Below are 16,172 nucleotides of genomic sequence, written 5' to 3' on the forward strand. Positions count from 1 at the left end.
TCCAATTGTGGGACTTGTAACTCAGCGGTCGGTTTCCGAGGATTATGCCACAAGAGGGCGCCCTATGTGATTGGATTTTCACGACTTTAATCGAAATCAAGCACGCGTACTCGAGGTTGGCGGCTTTGGTCGAAGAAGGGAACTTTCCGAACCCAAATACTTTGCAGACTGACTCTTTCACTTCAGACAATGAACGACAACAGTGAAACCGTAGCTTTTCGAACAGAGAAGGTATGAAACTCGTGGCTATCCTCGTTTCATATGAACCAAGTTTTATTTTTTTTTAATTTTTTTTTTTAAAAAGCCCTCTTTTTGGTGGGGGGGGGGGGGGGGGGGGGAGGGATGGGTGGGAGGGGGGGCTTTGTTGGAGGGGGATGTTGGGGGGGGGGGGTAGACGGAAAAGAAGTTTTTGCCCTGTCTATTGTCAGTTACCCAGCTAATTAAGAACTGCCCAAATACTAGCACTGGTATCGAAGGTTAAATGCAACACACTTTACACCTGATCGCTGATGCATTACATTGCATTACGTTTGGCAGGGTTCTGCTGGGTTTACTTCTCTTGTTTGTCTTAAACTTGGCCCTTCATCTTTAAAACAAACTCAAATTTTCTCAAATTCCATTTTAGAGTGATGACAATGATTTGTCAGATATCTGGGATGATACAGCGCTGATCAAAGCCTACGACAAAGCAATCAAATCCATCAGGGTAAGCTTTCCAAGGTTTTCATCTTGTAACTTTGTGTTCCTATTTAGTATTACTATTATTACCCCAAATCATAAGAATCGATTGTTTTTGTTTCTCCCAAAAATCCAGCCTAGTGCCCTATTTGTACCTAGCTTATTGACTGATAGCCTTGGTCACACTAGTGTCCAATGATCGATGATCAGCTGCTAAAATAAACAGTAAAAAAAATGTTGCAACCTGCCGCCACTTTTTTCTATATCATCCAATGAAGGTCAGTCATTGCAAAAATGATGATAAGACATGAATCTGGGACTGAGAAACATTTCCAATTTTGTTCGGGAATTCTTACAAATTTTTCTTGACTCTCCATTAGACTTTGTACACAATTGCGGAAGTGGCATCAGGTTGCAACATTTTTTTCTAAACAGTAGCTGCGCGGAACTTTTTTTCATGTATCTTTGTATGTTATTGTCGCTACAGGGTGGAGGCGGAGCCAGAGCCAGTAATGAAGAAAGTGGGGGAGCCGAGAGCGGCAGAAAGTCTGCGAGCAGATCAGGCCGACGCAAGAAAAGAAAGCATTGGAGTCACAAGAAGAACAAGAAGAAACGCACGGTAAGATTTGTGTTGTGATCCAAAATATCCCAAAATGAGAAACTAGAGATCCACGTTTGTTGAGTTACAAACACAAGGACAACTATTTCATTGGACATTGCCCAGTCAAGTTGTGAATATTTTTTGGCAAGAACAGAAAAAGTATCACAAAATTCAGCCTTTTCCAGTGGAACCATTTGTTTTAATTTGAAGAAAAAAAAGTGCATCCTTTTTGAGTTTGATAAATTTCAGTTTACATTTCATTTACACACACACGTTGCTTCTGGTTTGATGTTACAAATGAGCAAACTCAATATTGATAAAGTTCAGAGGGGGTACACATTTATTATGAAGTGAAAAGTTCCTAAAATAAAAAAAATTACAATGAATATATAATTGTGCGTGCGCGTGCTGACATCAAAATGGTTTTCTTATTTCAAAACTAGGATTATCAATCACTTTTAACTTTCTGTAAAACCATTTGATTTGATTGTGTTTCCTTGCTTGCAAACTGAGGCAACAGAAGCCCGCACACAATAAAAAGTGTTTTTGTTTCATCTTAAGTTACAGTGTATATGTCCTTAACCTTCCTAAATATTTGAGCTTGCCATAAAAGCGTGACAATCTTCACAAAGCCCAGATTTGAAAAGTCCATAACCCAAGTTCACATAGCTAACAATAATAAAAATCATATCTCGCCAAGTTTGTTAACTCAAAATTTAGTAAAGGAAACTTTAGAATAAAAATTAAAAACATTCTTATGCATTTTTTTTGCCATTTGGGCTAGTGTCACCATATATGTAAAAATCAAAACTTTTCATAGTAACCTGTTTTTGAGTTTTGTCAAACGGAGGATAACTTTTAATATTGCTTCTCTCTGCCTTTTTTTTATGTAACACCAGTGGCAAGTTGGTGACCGATGCCGTGCAATCTACACAGAGGATGAGTACATATATGACGCCATGATCAAGCTGATTGACCGGGATCGAGCCACGTGTTGGATCACGTTCGTCGGCTACGGGAACGAGGAGGAGAAAGACCTTGATGACCTCATGTCAGCAGGGTCAGAGGCAGCCTCGCCGACGCGACCCGTCAATGGAGACTTTGAGGTACGGAATTAATGCAGTTTTAACCCAGGAGTGATATTTGTCGGGATTTTTTCCTGATTTTAGGATTTTGTGTCTGGGTTATTTTTCCCAATTTCAACCCTGATTTCAGGATTTTGTGTCTGATTTTTACCTGATTTCAGGATTTTGCATCTGGATAATTTTTTTTCCTGATTTCAGGATTTTGTGTCTAGATTTTCCCTGATTACAGGATTTTGTGTCGGGATTTTTCCTGATTTCAAAGATTTTATGTCGGGATTTTTCCTGATTTCAGGAATCTGGATAATTTTTTTTCCTGATTTCTGGATTTTGTGTCTAGATTTTCCCTGATTTCAGGATTTTGTGTCAGGATTTTCCCTGAATTCAGGATTTTGTGTCAGGATTTTTCCTGATTTCAGGATTTTGTGTCTGGATTTTTTCCTGATTTCAGGATTTTGTGTTAGGTTGTTTACTGATTTCGGGAAGTGTGAGGATTTTTTCCTGATTTCAGGATTAATGTCTAGATTTTCCCTGATATCAGGATTTTGTGTAAGGATTTCTCCAGATTTCAGGATTTTGTGTCAGGATTTTTCCTGATTTCAGGATTTTATGTCGGGAGTTTTCCTGATTGCAGGATTTTGTGTCTGATTTTTTCCTGATTTCAGGATTTTATACCTGGATTTTTCCTGATTTCAGGATTTTGTGTCTGGATTATCTTTCCTGACTTCAGGATTTTGTGTCTGGATTTTTCCTGATTGCAGGATTTTGCGTCAGGATTTTTCCTGATTTCAGGATTGTGTGTCTGGATTTTTCCTGATTTCAGGATTTTGCGTCAGGATTTTTCCTGATTTCAGGATTTTGTGTCTGGATTTTTCCTGATTTCAGGATTTTGTGTCTAGAGGTAACAGGGACAGGGAAAAAAGTCACACTTTGGACCCTAAATTTATAGAATGATCTTTTTCTCTTTTTTTTTTTTTTTTAAATCTCCAGGCTGGCTACGATTCCATGGAGTATCCAAACCACAACCAGAGTCCTGCACCCTCAGGGTCGGAGGTCAGGGGTCATACCCACAATGCCCATCATCATGACAATCACTGGCAGCCAACTCATCAGTCCTTCATGCCGCTTGGGCCCCCTCCAATGCACTGGCCACCGCACCCAATGGTTAGTGTCCTCTCCAACATGCTTCATCATTTGTTCTGCTCTATGGACACATTGCATAAGTACCCCCTAAATTCACCCTCGAAGCGGGCGATAGCCAGCGAGGCAAAGCCTCGTTTAACATAATCAGGGTTCGAAATGTGCGGTAGCCCACTAGCCAAATGCTAGTCAAAACAGCGGCAGGCTAGTCAAACTATTCCTTTAGGAGCCCGGCTGGTGAGTGAAAAATTATTGGGATACGGCAAAGATGAACGTACAGGAAGAAATAAATCATTAAATTCAGAAAGAAAACCCCATCAATTTGTGTCTGATTTTATCAACTGTTTTAAAAGGTTGAATTATTAGATTTGTTTATTAAAAACACTGACAAAATTGCCTGAAAATACGCCATTTTGTATTTCAGATAAGAAAAAAATGCGGGCTATTGAAAATGCCCGCAGGCTAGTTAAGAGTCCGTTTCAGTAGCCCGGCTAACTAGTGAACAAAAAAGTTAAGGTCGAACCCAGCATAATAGGCAACTGCAATCAGTACAGGTCTGCAATAATCCAGTTTTGATTGGCATGATGTGATTGTTACATGTATGTATGTACTTCTGTTCCTCAGACACACGGCTTCACTCCTCCTGGTTTTCCCCCGTACCCACCTTTTCATGGAAGTGGCTACATGCCGCAGGTAAAGTTTCTTATTTCTGACAAATCTAAGGTTATTCCATGAGTTACTTGAATACACTCAGTCATTATTTGTTTCGTTATTATAGCATTAAGCCTGGTTCATACTTCACGCGAAAGCATGTGCGAAGCGAAATTTATGTCGTCAACAATGGTGGACGCGCTTCGAATGTATTGTTGACGTCACGAATTTCGCTTCGCTTTCGCTTTCGCGTGAAGTATGAACCGGGCTTTAGTGATCTACTTTGTTCAGTGCAGAGAAAATTTACTAATGCAAGGTCATGGAAAACCGTAATCCCTTTCTTAAAAACGAACAATTCCCATATACAATTTGCTTTGAAGTGTGTTTAACCTATTCTTGAGGCAATGCGATTTTTACTTCTTGGAATTGATTCTTCAAAAAAAGTGGAGTCATTTAGTTTTTCTGTGTCTCGTATGCTACGAGGCCGAAGGCTGAATTGCATGTACCTGTGGAACAAAGACACACTACATTTTCCATGTTCCACTAGCGCGAGTGGGATAACAAATTTGTCTTCATGTAAACTAGATGGAAAGTAAAGATGCAACAAGCGTACACTTTGCTAATGTTTCAGCTGTTGTCTTATTACATGCGCATGCTGCAGAAAAAAAATGAGCATCTTAGAATAGTGTGACACACGCAGTGCAATAGACCATTATCATGTTGCAGCCATTTGATTTTTTCCTATTTAGATCAATGTAACCAAAGCGAGGCTGGAAGGAAAAATAGTCTGGTTCTTTTTTGCACAAAAACATTATCATTCAGTACAGGGAACATGAATAAAATGTTGGAAGCATGATAAATGTCTATGTGGACCGTGTAATACAGGATAACGTCACACATTTATTGCCATGGATTGATCAATCAGAATTGAGGATTCAAGTTTGCTCAGACAAATAACGATGTAACGTTTTGAGTGCCAGTACTGCCAGATTTAAATCGCTTGCGCTGCGGTCATCTTTAAGGTGTGTGCTTTTGTTCAACATGGATATGCATGAGTTGCATTCATTGTTTATTTAATTTATATTTTAACTGGGTAGCCCATTTAGTGGAATCCACTGATCTTCCATGGGGCCCATGAAGAAATTACAGTTTATAGAGGTGGGAGAAAAACTCAGAATGATATTCTAGGGAAAACCCACGGAATCGGGCAGGGACTGAAAACCCAATCCACATATTGGCCCAGGTGGGAATCGAGCTCAGGTCACAGCGGTGGAAGGCGAGGAAAGTACCGTTACGCCAACCTGACTCACCACTGTTAAAGAATTACCATTAAAAGACACACCTCCAAGATGGCTGCCAAATGCAATCCATCTATATTGGCTTTATAGATATTTAATACTATTATCAATTATCTCCTGCTGTTTCTACCTAGGGTTTGGCCATGCCAGTGCCCCCTATACCCTCGTCACTACCCCCTCCACCACCCCTGCCCATATCCCCAGAGGTACATCAAGGGGACGAGGAGGCCCTGCATGCCATGCTGATGTCATGGTACATGAGTGGCTATCATACGGGATACTATCAGGTAAGTCCTCAACATTTGGGTTTTTATTTGCTGATTCCAGAGAGTCAGCCTAGTGTCCTCTTTTTACCAGTCTCCCTGACTGACTGAGACGCCGGCTCGCCGACTGGCTCACTGACTGACCGTCACTCGTGATGGTTGTAGGCTGATGAAGAGAGCTGGGCAGTGCTATTGTATAGGATTACCCCGTAATGTGCTAAATCCTGCCCATTTTGAAGGCCACATGCATGGAAAGACTTCCAGTGAATAGCCATTCTGAATCGATTGAATATAATTTTGTGCACTCTAGGACCAGGTTACCCGACTTGCGCTGTCTTGTTTTGGGTTGGTTACAGAATTCCGATTCTTACATAGATACTTGTGAAAACATGCTTCATTTTCTGAAAATATTTTTCAAGGAAATGTATTCTGTTTTACCAAAGGGGTTGTTTTCCCTTCCACTTAAATTGCTTGTGAAAACTGCCTCATGTGATTCAGCCCCTTAATCCTTTAGTCCTGTACTGCCCCAAACTGCCTTGTCTGTTACTCCTTGTATTTTCCCAAAGTGCCCTACCTGTTACTCCATGTAACAACCCAATCTACCCTGCCTATTAGCCCCCATACCCCCCCCCCCAAAAAAAAACCCTATTTTGCCTGTTACTCCCTGTACAGGCATGAGAATCTTCCGGTTTTAAACATAATTCCATTTTTGTCCCCTCCAAATCTGTGGCCTTCGAGTTCAATGTAAATTTGAAATAAAATTTTGGAGGGTGAGTTGTAAGGGGGTAATGTTGGATTACCACTCTGGAGCTGAAAATCCACCTTTATTCCGAGTGAAATTGCTAAGTTGAGACGTCGTTTTATTTTTCTTTCAATAAATTCAGAGCTCCTACAATATAATGTGTTTAGTAATTTGCATAAATTACTCATTGAAACACATGTACACGGCTACTACCATCTATAACATAACTCTATGATTACTACATGCACGAAAACCCTGAGGAACCGACGAAAAATTGGTGCTCGCTCGGTCAACGATCGTCGGACAATAGACCGTCGGCTGTAAATGCTCAAAAGTCCTGATGGGGAAGTTTGCTCAATGCACTCAGCATGATAGTTTACGCATAGGTACTGTGTAGCCTCACACAGTAACGCTAGGGCCGTCCTTCCCCATACATGCCATAGCATAATCAAATGACGTCATCACGTTTCATAGGTCAGTGTACAAAAGATACCATGTGCGATCGTTCTATATACGAATCTGCAGCGCGACGCAGTGTGCGTGTATATGTGGATGTGTGTGATATCCATCATGTATGTTGAGCGCAGAACTGCCGATCCGAAGGAGATAGACAAATCAATAAAAAAATTAATGGAATTGGTCATGGTGCGACAAAAGTTTACAAGCAAAATCAGAAGATGAACACATGGTCGACGACTGCTTCCATAAGTTTTATACTCCACGGAGAAGCATGGTGTGAGTGGTGGTGTATTCCCATCAAGCACGGCAGTTGTGGAGCTAAAGCATTGGTGCAGCATGCAATTAAGTACGATAAGCAAGACGTCAAGGCATCATCAATTTCGAACTATCAATAGCATGTAGCTCTCTGGTTCTAGTTCAGATGAAATAATGCAAACTAAAAACCAGAGAGCTGATACAAGAAGACAGGTCAGGTTTGCCTCATTTTTGCAATCTTTTTGAGAAAAAAATTAAAATGTATGAAATTATTCAGATGGTTACTTTGATTTCATAATCTTGAAATGCATGTAGCTGCTTTTACTGTTGTATTCATTGAAATTACATGTATGAAATTGATCTCCGAAATTAGCCTTCCACAGGTTTCAAATATACCAAAACCCAGAAGCTTCATGGGCCTTCACCCTCTGGACCCACACCAGGGCGCTGCCCCTGGACCCCACAAGGGGGCCTAAGGCGACCCCCTTGGCCCCCGGCCGTTGGACTGGTTACACAATTTTTTTCCCGTTTTTTTTAATTTTTTATCAACACCCATTCTCATGCCTGACTCCCTGTACCACCCAGACTGCCTGATCACTTTGTGGTAATATGGAGACATTACACAATAAATAAAATGTAATACAATGTAATACATGTGCTAATGGGTTTAGTCCTCTTTTTTTTTGTATCTCTCCTGCAGGGTTTAAAACAAGCGAGGTCCACCAGCCAGTCTGCATCACCAAAGAACCAAGACAGCCACATGAGACCAGCAACAGGGGGCCAGTCACGACCAAGAAACAGTGGGGCACAGTCCAGATAGCAGCAGATCAACTATAGTTTACCTGCCCTACCTTCAACTTTTTTTCAATTTGTGGACCGTCGCCTCCCCCCCCCCCCCCCCCCCACAACCAGTGTCGCAGTGCTCAAATTTGTATCCTTGTGGAGACACGCACACAATAGGAAACAAAACATTGTAAAGGTCTCCACAGGGAAATTTCTATAGATGAATAGGTCTCCACAAGGTTTTCACGAAATAGATATATGGATTTTACTCAAAAACTAGGAATTTCCAAGGTGGGTTAATCCGTCGCAAATGGAAGAGTTTTAAAAAGGGATATTAAGTCCGGTTAAAATAAGAGCATTCTGGTTAAAATAAGAGCATTTTAAAACTTCACTTTCAAAATGGAAAACTTTACTACACGAGAACAAAGAAATGTCTCCACAAGGATACAAATTTGAGAGTGTGTGTTGTCACTTGTGGCCAATAGTAAAAAGTTAGAAACTGGACAAATTGGCTCAATTTTTTTTCTTGTCCAAACTTGACCCCTGACTCCATCCTACTTGTTTAAGGTCATAAGGGTGCAGATCAGTAAATGGGCCCAGAATTGCCTACGTGGGCCAAATCACGGTGTGCCCTCAAATTCTCAGGTATAGGAGCATTTTGAGGGCCGTGAATTTGTGGATTTGTAAAAAACAAAAAGGGTGGAAGCCGTGCAGAGGACTGCGAGCTTGTATTTCTGTGAAATGTGGATGAAATTAGGCCCTTAAATGGCTCTATTTTGTAATGGAGTGTAGGCGTCCATTTTGAAAATGGCGATGGGCTTCAGAACTGCTTTTAGGGGTGATCATCTTTGATGGAATTTTCTCCCAAAAGTCATCGGTTAAACCCCCCCCCCCCAAAAAAAAATTAACAAAAATTGGAAGATGATGAAATAAGCTTTAATTTGATGGGTGTCTCAAACACTTTGGAGAGTTGGGAGTATTTTATATAATTTTTGGATGTACGTGTAATTACCATTGGGGTCTATGGGAGTCGATTTACAGGTCTGCACTCTTAATGGTCTTAGACTTGCATACAGACTCATCAACTCCAGGCCCAAGTTCAAAACATTTGTGTATCTTCCCTTTTCCAGGGGAGGGCTTTTGCCCTTCCAAGCGTGCCCCAAATCCCCTCCCAATAGTGCCCCCATCAGTCAACCCCCAACTACTGCTCCCCAATGATTTTGTGCTGTGAATTTCAGATATGGACTCAACTAGATGACTGACCCCCCCCCCCCCAAAAAAAAATTAAACAAAATAAAAACTGCAGTCTGTGATAACAAAGTTCACACAACTCGGGATAATTTTGAAAACTCATGTTTCAAAGCGCTCCAAACCTTTTTTTTAGGAACACAGCTTTTTGCAATTTGAATTGCTCAGTTGTCGACACCATTTTTCACATTCCAAGTTTTTAGACGAGTTTTTTACCGAACGCACTCACAGTAGCAACATTAATTCTATACTGTTTGTTCTTCTGTTTAACCTTCTCTACCAAAATCTGGAGTCTAAATTCTTGCTACATACCCCAATTGTTATTCACCAACTGAAAATAAACACAAAACAGTTATGTTTATCTGTAAAGTTCAAAAATGCTGTTGCTTTTATTTCTGCATCAATTCTTTTGTAATAAACTTGCCTGCAAGAGAACAATTTGAGATGTATGTGAATATGTGGTTATTTGTACTGACAAGTCAAAAGGAGCTTTCTGTGGATATTATTCAGGCGATTTATGACCTTACAATACACATAAATTTATCAACACTTTGACAATCAAGAAAACGAAAACTTTGACAATCAGCGTGTACTTGTCTTCAATTTTATGAGTGAATGTCGTAGCTTTTGTTTTCATGTGCATCCAATATTTCCACGGTCAAAATATTTTGTGCCAAATGTAAGAGTGAGTGATCCTTTTCAAAAGGCTAGCATGCAAATTAATAACATTATGTTTGTAAATAACATACAGTCTTACAAAATAAGCTGAAAAAAATTCACACATTACAATGGGTGATAAACACACTCCTACATGTAATTTCTAACTTTTTATTTGTGATACACAATCAGGAAAAAAAAAGGAATGCAATGCAGAAAAAAAATCTGTTACTTTGCAAAAACAAGATTTTAAATGACACGACAAAAATTTACAATAATTATGAAACTTGGAGTATTACTTCTTCCAGCTCAATGAATCTGTTTTTTAATAATAAGAAAAGGGTAGTGGGGAAAAAAATATTTCATCTGTTCATCTTTCTGTCGCCTTATCTACAAGTGCCTTGGCCAGTATTTATAAGTAAGCCTCCGAGAGGAATGGGATGCCATGATGTTTAATTTCCATTTCTCCTTGGCCTGAGACGTCCTCCGGAAGGGCCGGGGTTACTTCGAGCTGCCCCCCGCTGCCTCTGCCAGTTTCTTTTCCTCTGCCTTCTGCTGCTTCAAACGCATCGCCTCGGCATCCCTGGTTAAAAAGAGAGATAGAAGTTTCTTTACTCTAACTAAACTCCCTCTTGGTGTGTCATGGCCTAGAGGTTAAGAGCACCGTATCGGACTCATGCTCTGGTGTTTCAGAGGCAGCAGAATGTGGGTTCAAGCCCAGGTCTGGACACTTGTGCCCTTAAGCAAGGCACTTAACCATTATTGCTTCGTCCTTCGGATGGGACGTAAAGCCGTAGGTCCCGTGTGTTGTGTAGTGCAATGCACGTAAAAGAACCCAGTAACAGCACTAAGAGAAGGGGTTTGCCCCGGTGTTTCTGGCCTCCTGTTAAAAAACTCCCCTGCCGAGTATTTAGGAGAAGAACCAACCAAGTACCCTCAGCTCTATTTGCTCACCCCACCACCCTAAACAAGAGTTGATGACCTCTAATTTCTTTTGAGCTCTCATCGGATACTTTTTTGTAAATAAAGCAAAGTGACTTGGGGTCAGCACCTACTTGTGTGCATGACCCATTTACATTGAAATGCACATGCTTTCATTTGATCTCCCTATGCAGTGCACAGTTTGAGACAGAGGAGTACACACAGTGTCTCATACCCCATACATGTATGTACATGTAACCTGTACATACTCTAAGACTGTTGTTACCTAACATATCCCCCAGCCCCTCCCCATCATAAGCCTCCTCTCCTTCCTTCCCCTCCCTGTCTCGTCCCCATATATCGAAAAAATTGCTGAGATTCTGGGAACATAAAACAGTTGGGGGGGGGGGGGTTCCCCCATCGCACACCTTGCTCCAAATGGATCTCCCTGCAATGCTTTGCGACACCTGTATTTCCTTCACATGATTTTGTGAAAGGGATTGTAAATAGCGGTTACTAGCAACCTTGTACAGAGCAGTGGGGATATACATGTACCCTGCAGGATTTGTGACACAGGGGTACCCCCACCCATGTCCCTCTACCCTATACACACTATACTATACTATCCGCTTCGTTCACAAGTACCCCCTCACCGGCATAGAAAGAACAGTTGGGGGGTGACCGACCGACGCCATCTTGCCTGACTACAATTTTGACGCGACTCACGGCCGTACCACTGCGTGTACATACATGTAGTACAAATCTCCTGGTGTACGTGCATCACACACAAGGAACGGTGCGTGTCAACCAGCTAAATGTCCCACCCATGGGACGTCTTAGCTAGGTAAAAGGGCGCCTTCTTTCGTTGGCGCATGGAGCCCATTGTCACCTTACGCATGCCCCCCTAGATATCTCAGAATTATTACCGAGATTCTGAGAACACAATAACCAACACAAAAGAGGGGGGGGGGGGATGGTCCCTCTGCCACAAATCTTGCTACATACTCCAACTGTGTGCTGGTTTAGTTGAAATTAAAAAAAAAATAAAAAAAACCTCGGTTCTAGTAGCTACAACAATACAAGCCCTGTTGTCTAGTAGAGTTTCACATGACAGTCCAACCCTGGCAACTTTTACAGTGTACTGTATTTCACACCCTGGCAGTTATTAAATGCTTAACTGTTTACCTGTGGCGTCGGTTCTCCAGATTTGAACCCGAATTTGCTCCCGACTCTTTGGCCGCTTTCTTCTTCTGCTGTTCTTGTAACTTCTTCTGGTTTTTGGCCCTCGCAAGTTCTCGCTGGTTACCGCCTGTTAAGTCGAAATTTGGAAATCAAGTTATCTTGTCATTACAAAGGCAACATCACTGTGTACTGATCATCAGCACTTTGTCATGGGATGGGAATTAGGTGTGGCAAAAAGCGTCAATAGTTTACTTTGATATATGCCTTATGTGAATATCTCAAACTGTTATCTGTTTGACATGCATGTCATAAATTTGATTTATTTTTCGCTACCTGTTTTTCCTTTTTAACACGTGCATCAATTTAAGGCAGTGTATATTCGGCCGGCGCTGGTTTTCTTTTGGGAAACATATTTACGGAGGCTTTCTCTGATTGGTTCATTGACAATTACGTCACATTGGATCATGGAGGTAGGAAACGGCCACGCTGTTAGTTTGCCAGAGGTTGTCTTTGATTCCTCCGACAAACTAGCGTTTGCAAAACGAAAGCCTGCGCAGATAATTGGATGTTATTATATATGAGCCAATCAGGGAAGGCCTCTGTGAAGATGCTTACTCAAAGAAAACCGGCAACCGGCCAAATATCCACTCCCTAAATTTTATGTCTTTATCTTTATTTTTTGGCAGTGTATATTTTGCCGGAGACGGCAAACCTTTAGTAAACGTTAGTTTGCCGGATATGCACTGAACATGCGCAGTTACTGTTTTTTTTTACTCTAACATTTTCCGGTGACAAGTTTTTGTCTGGCTCCATGCCGAAATTATCATTGTTACCTCGTATTCACAAGATGGGATTCAGACCATTTTATAATTTCGGACTTTATTTCCCTTTTAAAAAAAATCCTCCAGAGCCACAAATCTGAAAAAGAAAATGTCATACTCTGCAAAAAATGTTTGAGACATGTTAAAATAATAAAAGAAGAATATTCTTATTTATTTGGGGATGAGAAAAAAAAACTTAAAAATCTGGTGCGGTCGGAATCGAACGCGAGTCATCCCGCTTACTAGAGCCTTTGCTTAACCATTACACCGAACGTGCTACACAACTTTTTGTGGGAATTTAATACATCTTATAATTCAGCCCTATTTTAAAGAGTACAGCGCCCTCTGTTGATATGGATTGCCGCTGGCAAACCTTTAGTAATCGTTAGTTTGCCGTCATTACCTCCGGCAAAATATCCACTATCTTATTTTTTCGTCAATGACAATGACTCAAATGTGGTTCCTAAAAAACATACAATCATTCATGACCAGATGACAATCACTGAAAACAACCGACAACTTCATTTCAAGTTCTTACAAATGTCTTTAGCAAAGAAGCCAATGACTTCGCTACTGAGTGAGAGGTCAATGAAAATCAGCGATCAGAGGACGCAGGATACTAAATTCTTCCCGAATTTATTGTTAGGCCTACTTGGGAAACTAGTATTGTGTTTATCACAATATCAGTGTCACATTGCAGCTGTTGAGTGTTGTGTCATCTTCATGAGCATGACGTCGTTGAATTTGTCACGTATCTGTTTTCCTTCCTCCGATTACTATTTCTTGAATCATTTCCCCCAAAATTCAACCATGTTTTGAGTTAACTTTCTGAGATGTGAGTAAATAAATCTAGGACAAGAGCGGCATTACTTACGGGTCATTTTGATGTATTTTGAGGGGGAAATCCTCGCCACTCGTTGTTTAGCTGACGTTTCAGAATCAGCTCAGTGCACTTCCTCGAGCTCACTGGTAACTGATACCTCTACGTAAATAAAGTATGCAAAGAACACAGGGAGCCCGACTAAATGACTCCGCGATAGCGACCTCGTTCTCAGAGTCTTTATTTACAACCTCGTTATTAGACCCCGGCCGCCAATAAAAACAAAAAAGTGCCAGAGATGAAAAACTACGAAAGCCCATTAGCGCCACTGCAAGTATATATGTTACAGATTATGTAATTCGTTATTACGGATTATTAATTCGTTATAATGGATTATTTAATTCGTTATTACGGATTATTAATTCGTTATTACGGATTATTAATTCGTTATTACGGATTACTAATTCGTTAATACGGATTATTAATTCGTTATAACGGATTATTTAATTCGTTATTACGGATTATTAATTCGTTATTACGAATTAGGTCTGATGTTCTCACACGTGGAGAGCACGTGACCAGGGGCCTGTGTATATAGCGCCGCTAGGCGGCGCTATCTTTGCATACAACGTTTGCACTCCTGTGCCATACTTGCCGAGTAATGACTCAGAACGTATGAGTAATCCGTAATAACGAATTAAATAATCCGTAATAACGAATTAATAATCCGTAATAACGAGTTAATAATCCGTAATAACGAATTAAATAATCCGGTATAACGAATTAGTAATCCGTAATAACGAATTAAATAATCCGTAATAACGAATTAATAATCCGTAATAACGAATTAATAATCCGTAATAACGAATTAATAATCCGTAATAACGAATTAAATAATCCGTTATAACGAATTAGTAATCCGTAATAACGAATTAAATAATCCGTAATAACGAATTAATAATCCGTAATAAACGAATTAGTAATCCGTAATAACGAATTAATAATCCGTAATAACGAATTAAATAATCCGCAACATATATACTTGCAGTGGCGCTAATGGGCTTTCGTAAAAAAACGTTTTTGCACATAGAATTTCAATTTCGTTCACGTGAATTCGACCTAAATGCGTTACAGGTATCTCAGAGGCCGAGGGTGTTCTTTGTTATCTTCATCAAGTAACAATGGCAATGAATGCACCAAGGTTTACTCGTGCTCTTGTAGACATTCATTGGATCTTGGATCTTCTTCCTCCTCCTAAATACTTACTAGAGGAATGGTCGACTACATTTTTTCAAGTCAGACTTGAAGTTTTAGTTTTCCCCAGTGTGGAGACAATGCATTGGCGTAGCCAGCGGGGAGGGGGAGGGAGCCGGGGCTAAGGGGCCCCCTCCCCCCACTAATATTTTGTAAAGACTGCCCTTTTCCAGTCGAAAATGCCATTTTTTTCACCAGCGCTTCCACCCTAAATATTTGTGAAAGATTTAGCCTAAGAAGTGTCTTTTTCCCTGATCAAGTGCCCTTTTCAAAGCGGCCTTTTGTGCCATCGGCCGTTAATTACGGGTGCCTTTTTTTTTAATTTCGCGCATTTATTGCCCTGAAAAGCATATAATTTTCCGTTAGTGTGCCTAATCGTCAGTTTTGAACAGCGCCCCCATCGACGGATGGTACCAGCTCCCCCCCCCCCCGGGTGCAAACCTGTATTAAAATTCCCATATACACTAGTGCTAAATGCCCATACTTCAAAATTCTTTTTAAAATACTCGGAATTCTCACAGGTATTTAAGCTGCACAGAAAATTGATGATCAACATGTCATCTTTCATTTTCTTTTCATTGTTTGGCGGGTTGACCATTAACTTTTCGAGAAATTCTCACCCAAAGAAGATTAAGACGACCCCTATTTTTCCAAAAGCGGAAAAGTAGCCATCTTGAAAAAAACGATCCCTCCACAACATGGCAAAATAGTGCCACTTTCGAGCCCAATTGCATCCAAAATGCTCAGAATTGGAAGCCCCAAGTCCGGGTTAGAGGTTCATTGCCATATCTCTTCAATTTCCCAATTCTATTACATAACACTTCGTGCAAGTCTAGTCTTCAGAGGGTATGTATTCCTTTCAGGTGTCAGGCATGCGGATCACACAAAACATTCAAAAAATCTATGATTATTCAAATGAGCACTGAAAATTGCCTGGGTTAATTTTACCAAAGAAAGGGTGAAAACCGGAACTACCCAAACCTGGGTTGTTCTATAACCAATTATTGTTTGGGTTAGAATTTCTGCTATTTCTGGCGTCACTGCACATTCCCGTGACTTGTCATCCGGACGTGCGAAGTACGCCGGCCCCTCGGGTAGTCCACCCCAGTTTGAAGACTCGGCTCAATACGACGAGGAGTTTGTAGACGAGCTATGGGCCTTATTCACGAGTTGGCCATTTTTGTCGAGTTCCCTGAATGTATTTCATTAATTGTTAACTGTTGAATGGGGTGGCGCCAGTATATTTATGCAGGCACAATGCAGCCTTATTTTACTGTCATTTTTTATTTAATATGGCTTTAAACATTATAGGGAATG

General features: G+C 40.7%; 1 protein-coding gene and 1 long non-coding RNA gene across 2 annotated transcripts; one reads left to right on the top strand and one right to left on the bottom strand.

Annotated features, from left to right (window-relative positions):
• Positions 1–65: 65 nt before the first annotated feature.
• LOC119745497 (survival motor neuron protein 1-like) lies at positions 66–8,088 on the top strand. The gene is made up of 8 exons (XM_038221872.1): positions 66–231; positions 626–706; positions 1,166–1,297; positions 2,179–2,385; positions 3,352–3,525; positions 4,126–4,194; positions 5,585–5,737; positions 7,870–8,088. The coding sequence occupies exons 1-8, from the start codon at positions 190–192 to the stop codon at positions 7,987–7,989; spliced, it is 978 nt and encodes a 325-aa protein (XP_038077800.1). The 5' UTR covers positions 66–189; the 3' UTR covers positions 7,990–8,088.
• Positions 8,089–9,557: 1,469 nt separating this feature from the next.
• On the bottom strand, positions 9,558–13,890 carry LOC119746088. The gene is made up of 3 exons (XR_005273693.1): positions 13,656–13,890; positions 11,964–12,087; positions 9,558–10,440 (listed from the first exon to the last, which is right to left on the bottom strand). It is a non-coding gene; the product is annotated as an uncharacterized LOC119746088 (long non-coding RNA).
• Between the last annotated feature and the right edge of the window lie 2,282 nt (positions 13,891–16,172).

The sequence above is a fragment of the Patiria miniata genome, unplaced genomic scaffold (assembly GCF_015706575.1).
Source record: "Patiria miniata isolate m_02_andy unplaced genomic scaffold, ASM1570657v1 HiC_scaffold_7, whole genome shotgun sequence".
In the NCBI taxonomy this organism is placed as follows: Eukaryota; Metazoa; Echinodermata; class Asteroidea; order Valvatida; family Asterinidae; genus Patiria; species Patiria miniata.

What these genes read in the sequence shown, in the direction of transcription:
- LOC119745497 (XM_038221872.1), top strand. Translation starts at nt 190, where the DNA reads ATGAACGACAACAGTGAAACCGTAGCTTTTCGAACAGAGAAG. An exon ending in CCGTCAATGGAGACTTTGAG is followed by an intron (nt 2,386 to 3,351) that starts GTACGGAATTAA and finishes TTAAATCTCCAG; the next exon opens with GCTGGCTACGATTCCATGGA. An exon ending in ATCATACGGGATACTATCAG is followed by an intron (nt 5,738 to 7,869) that starts GTAAGTCCTCAA and finishes TCTCTCCTGCAG; the next exon opens with GGTTTAAAACAAGCGAGGTC.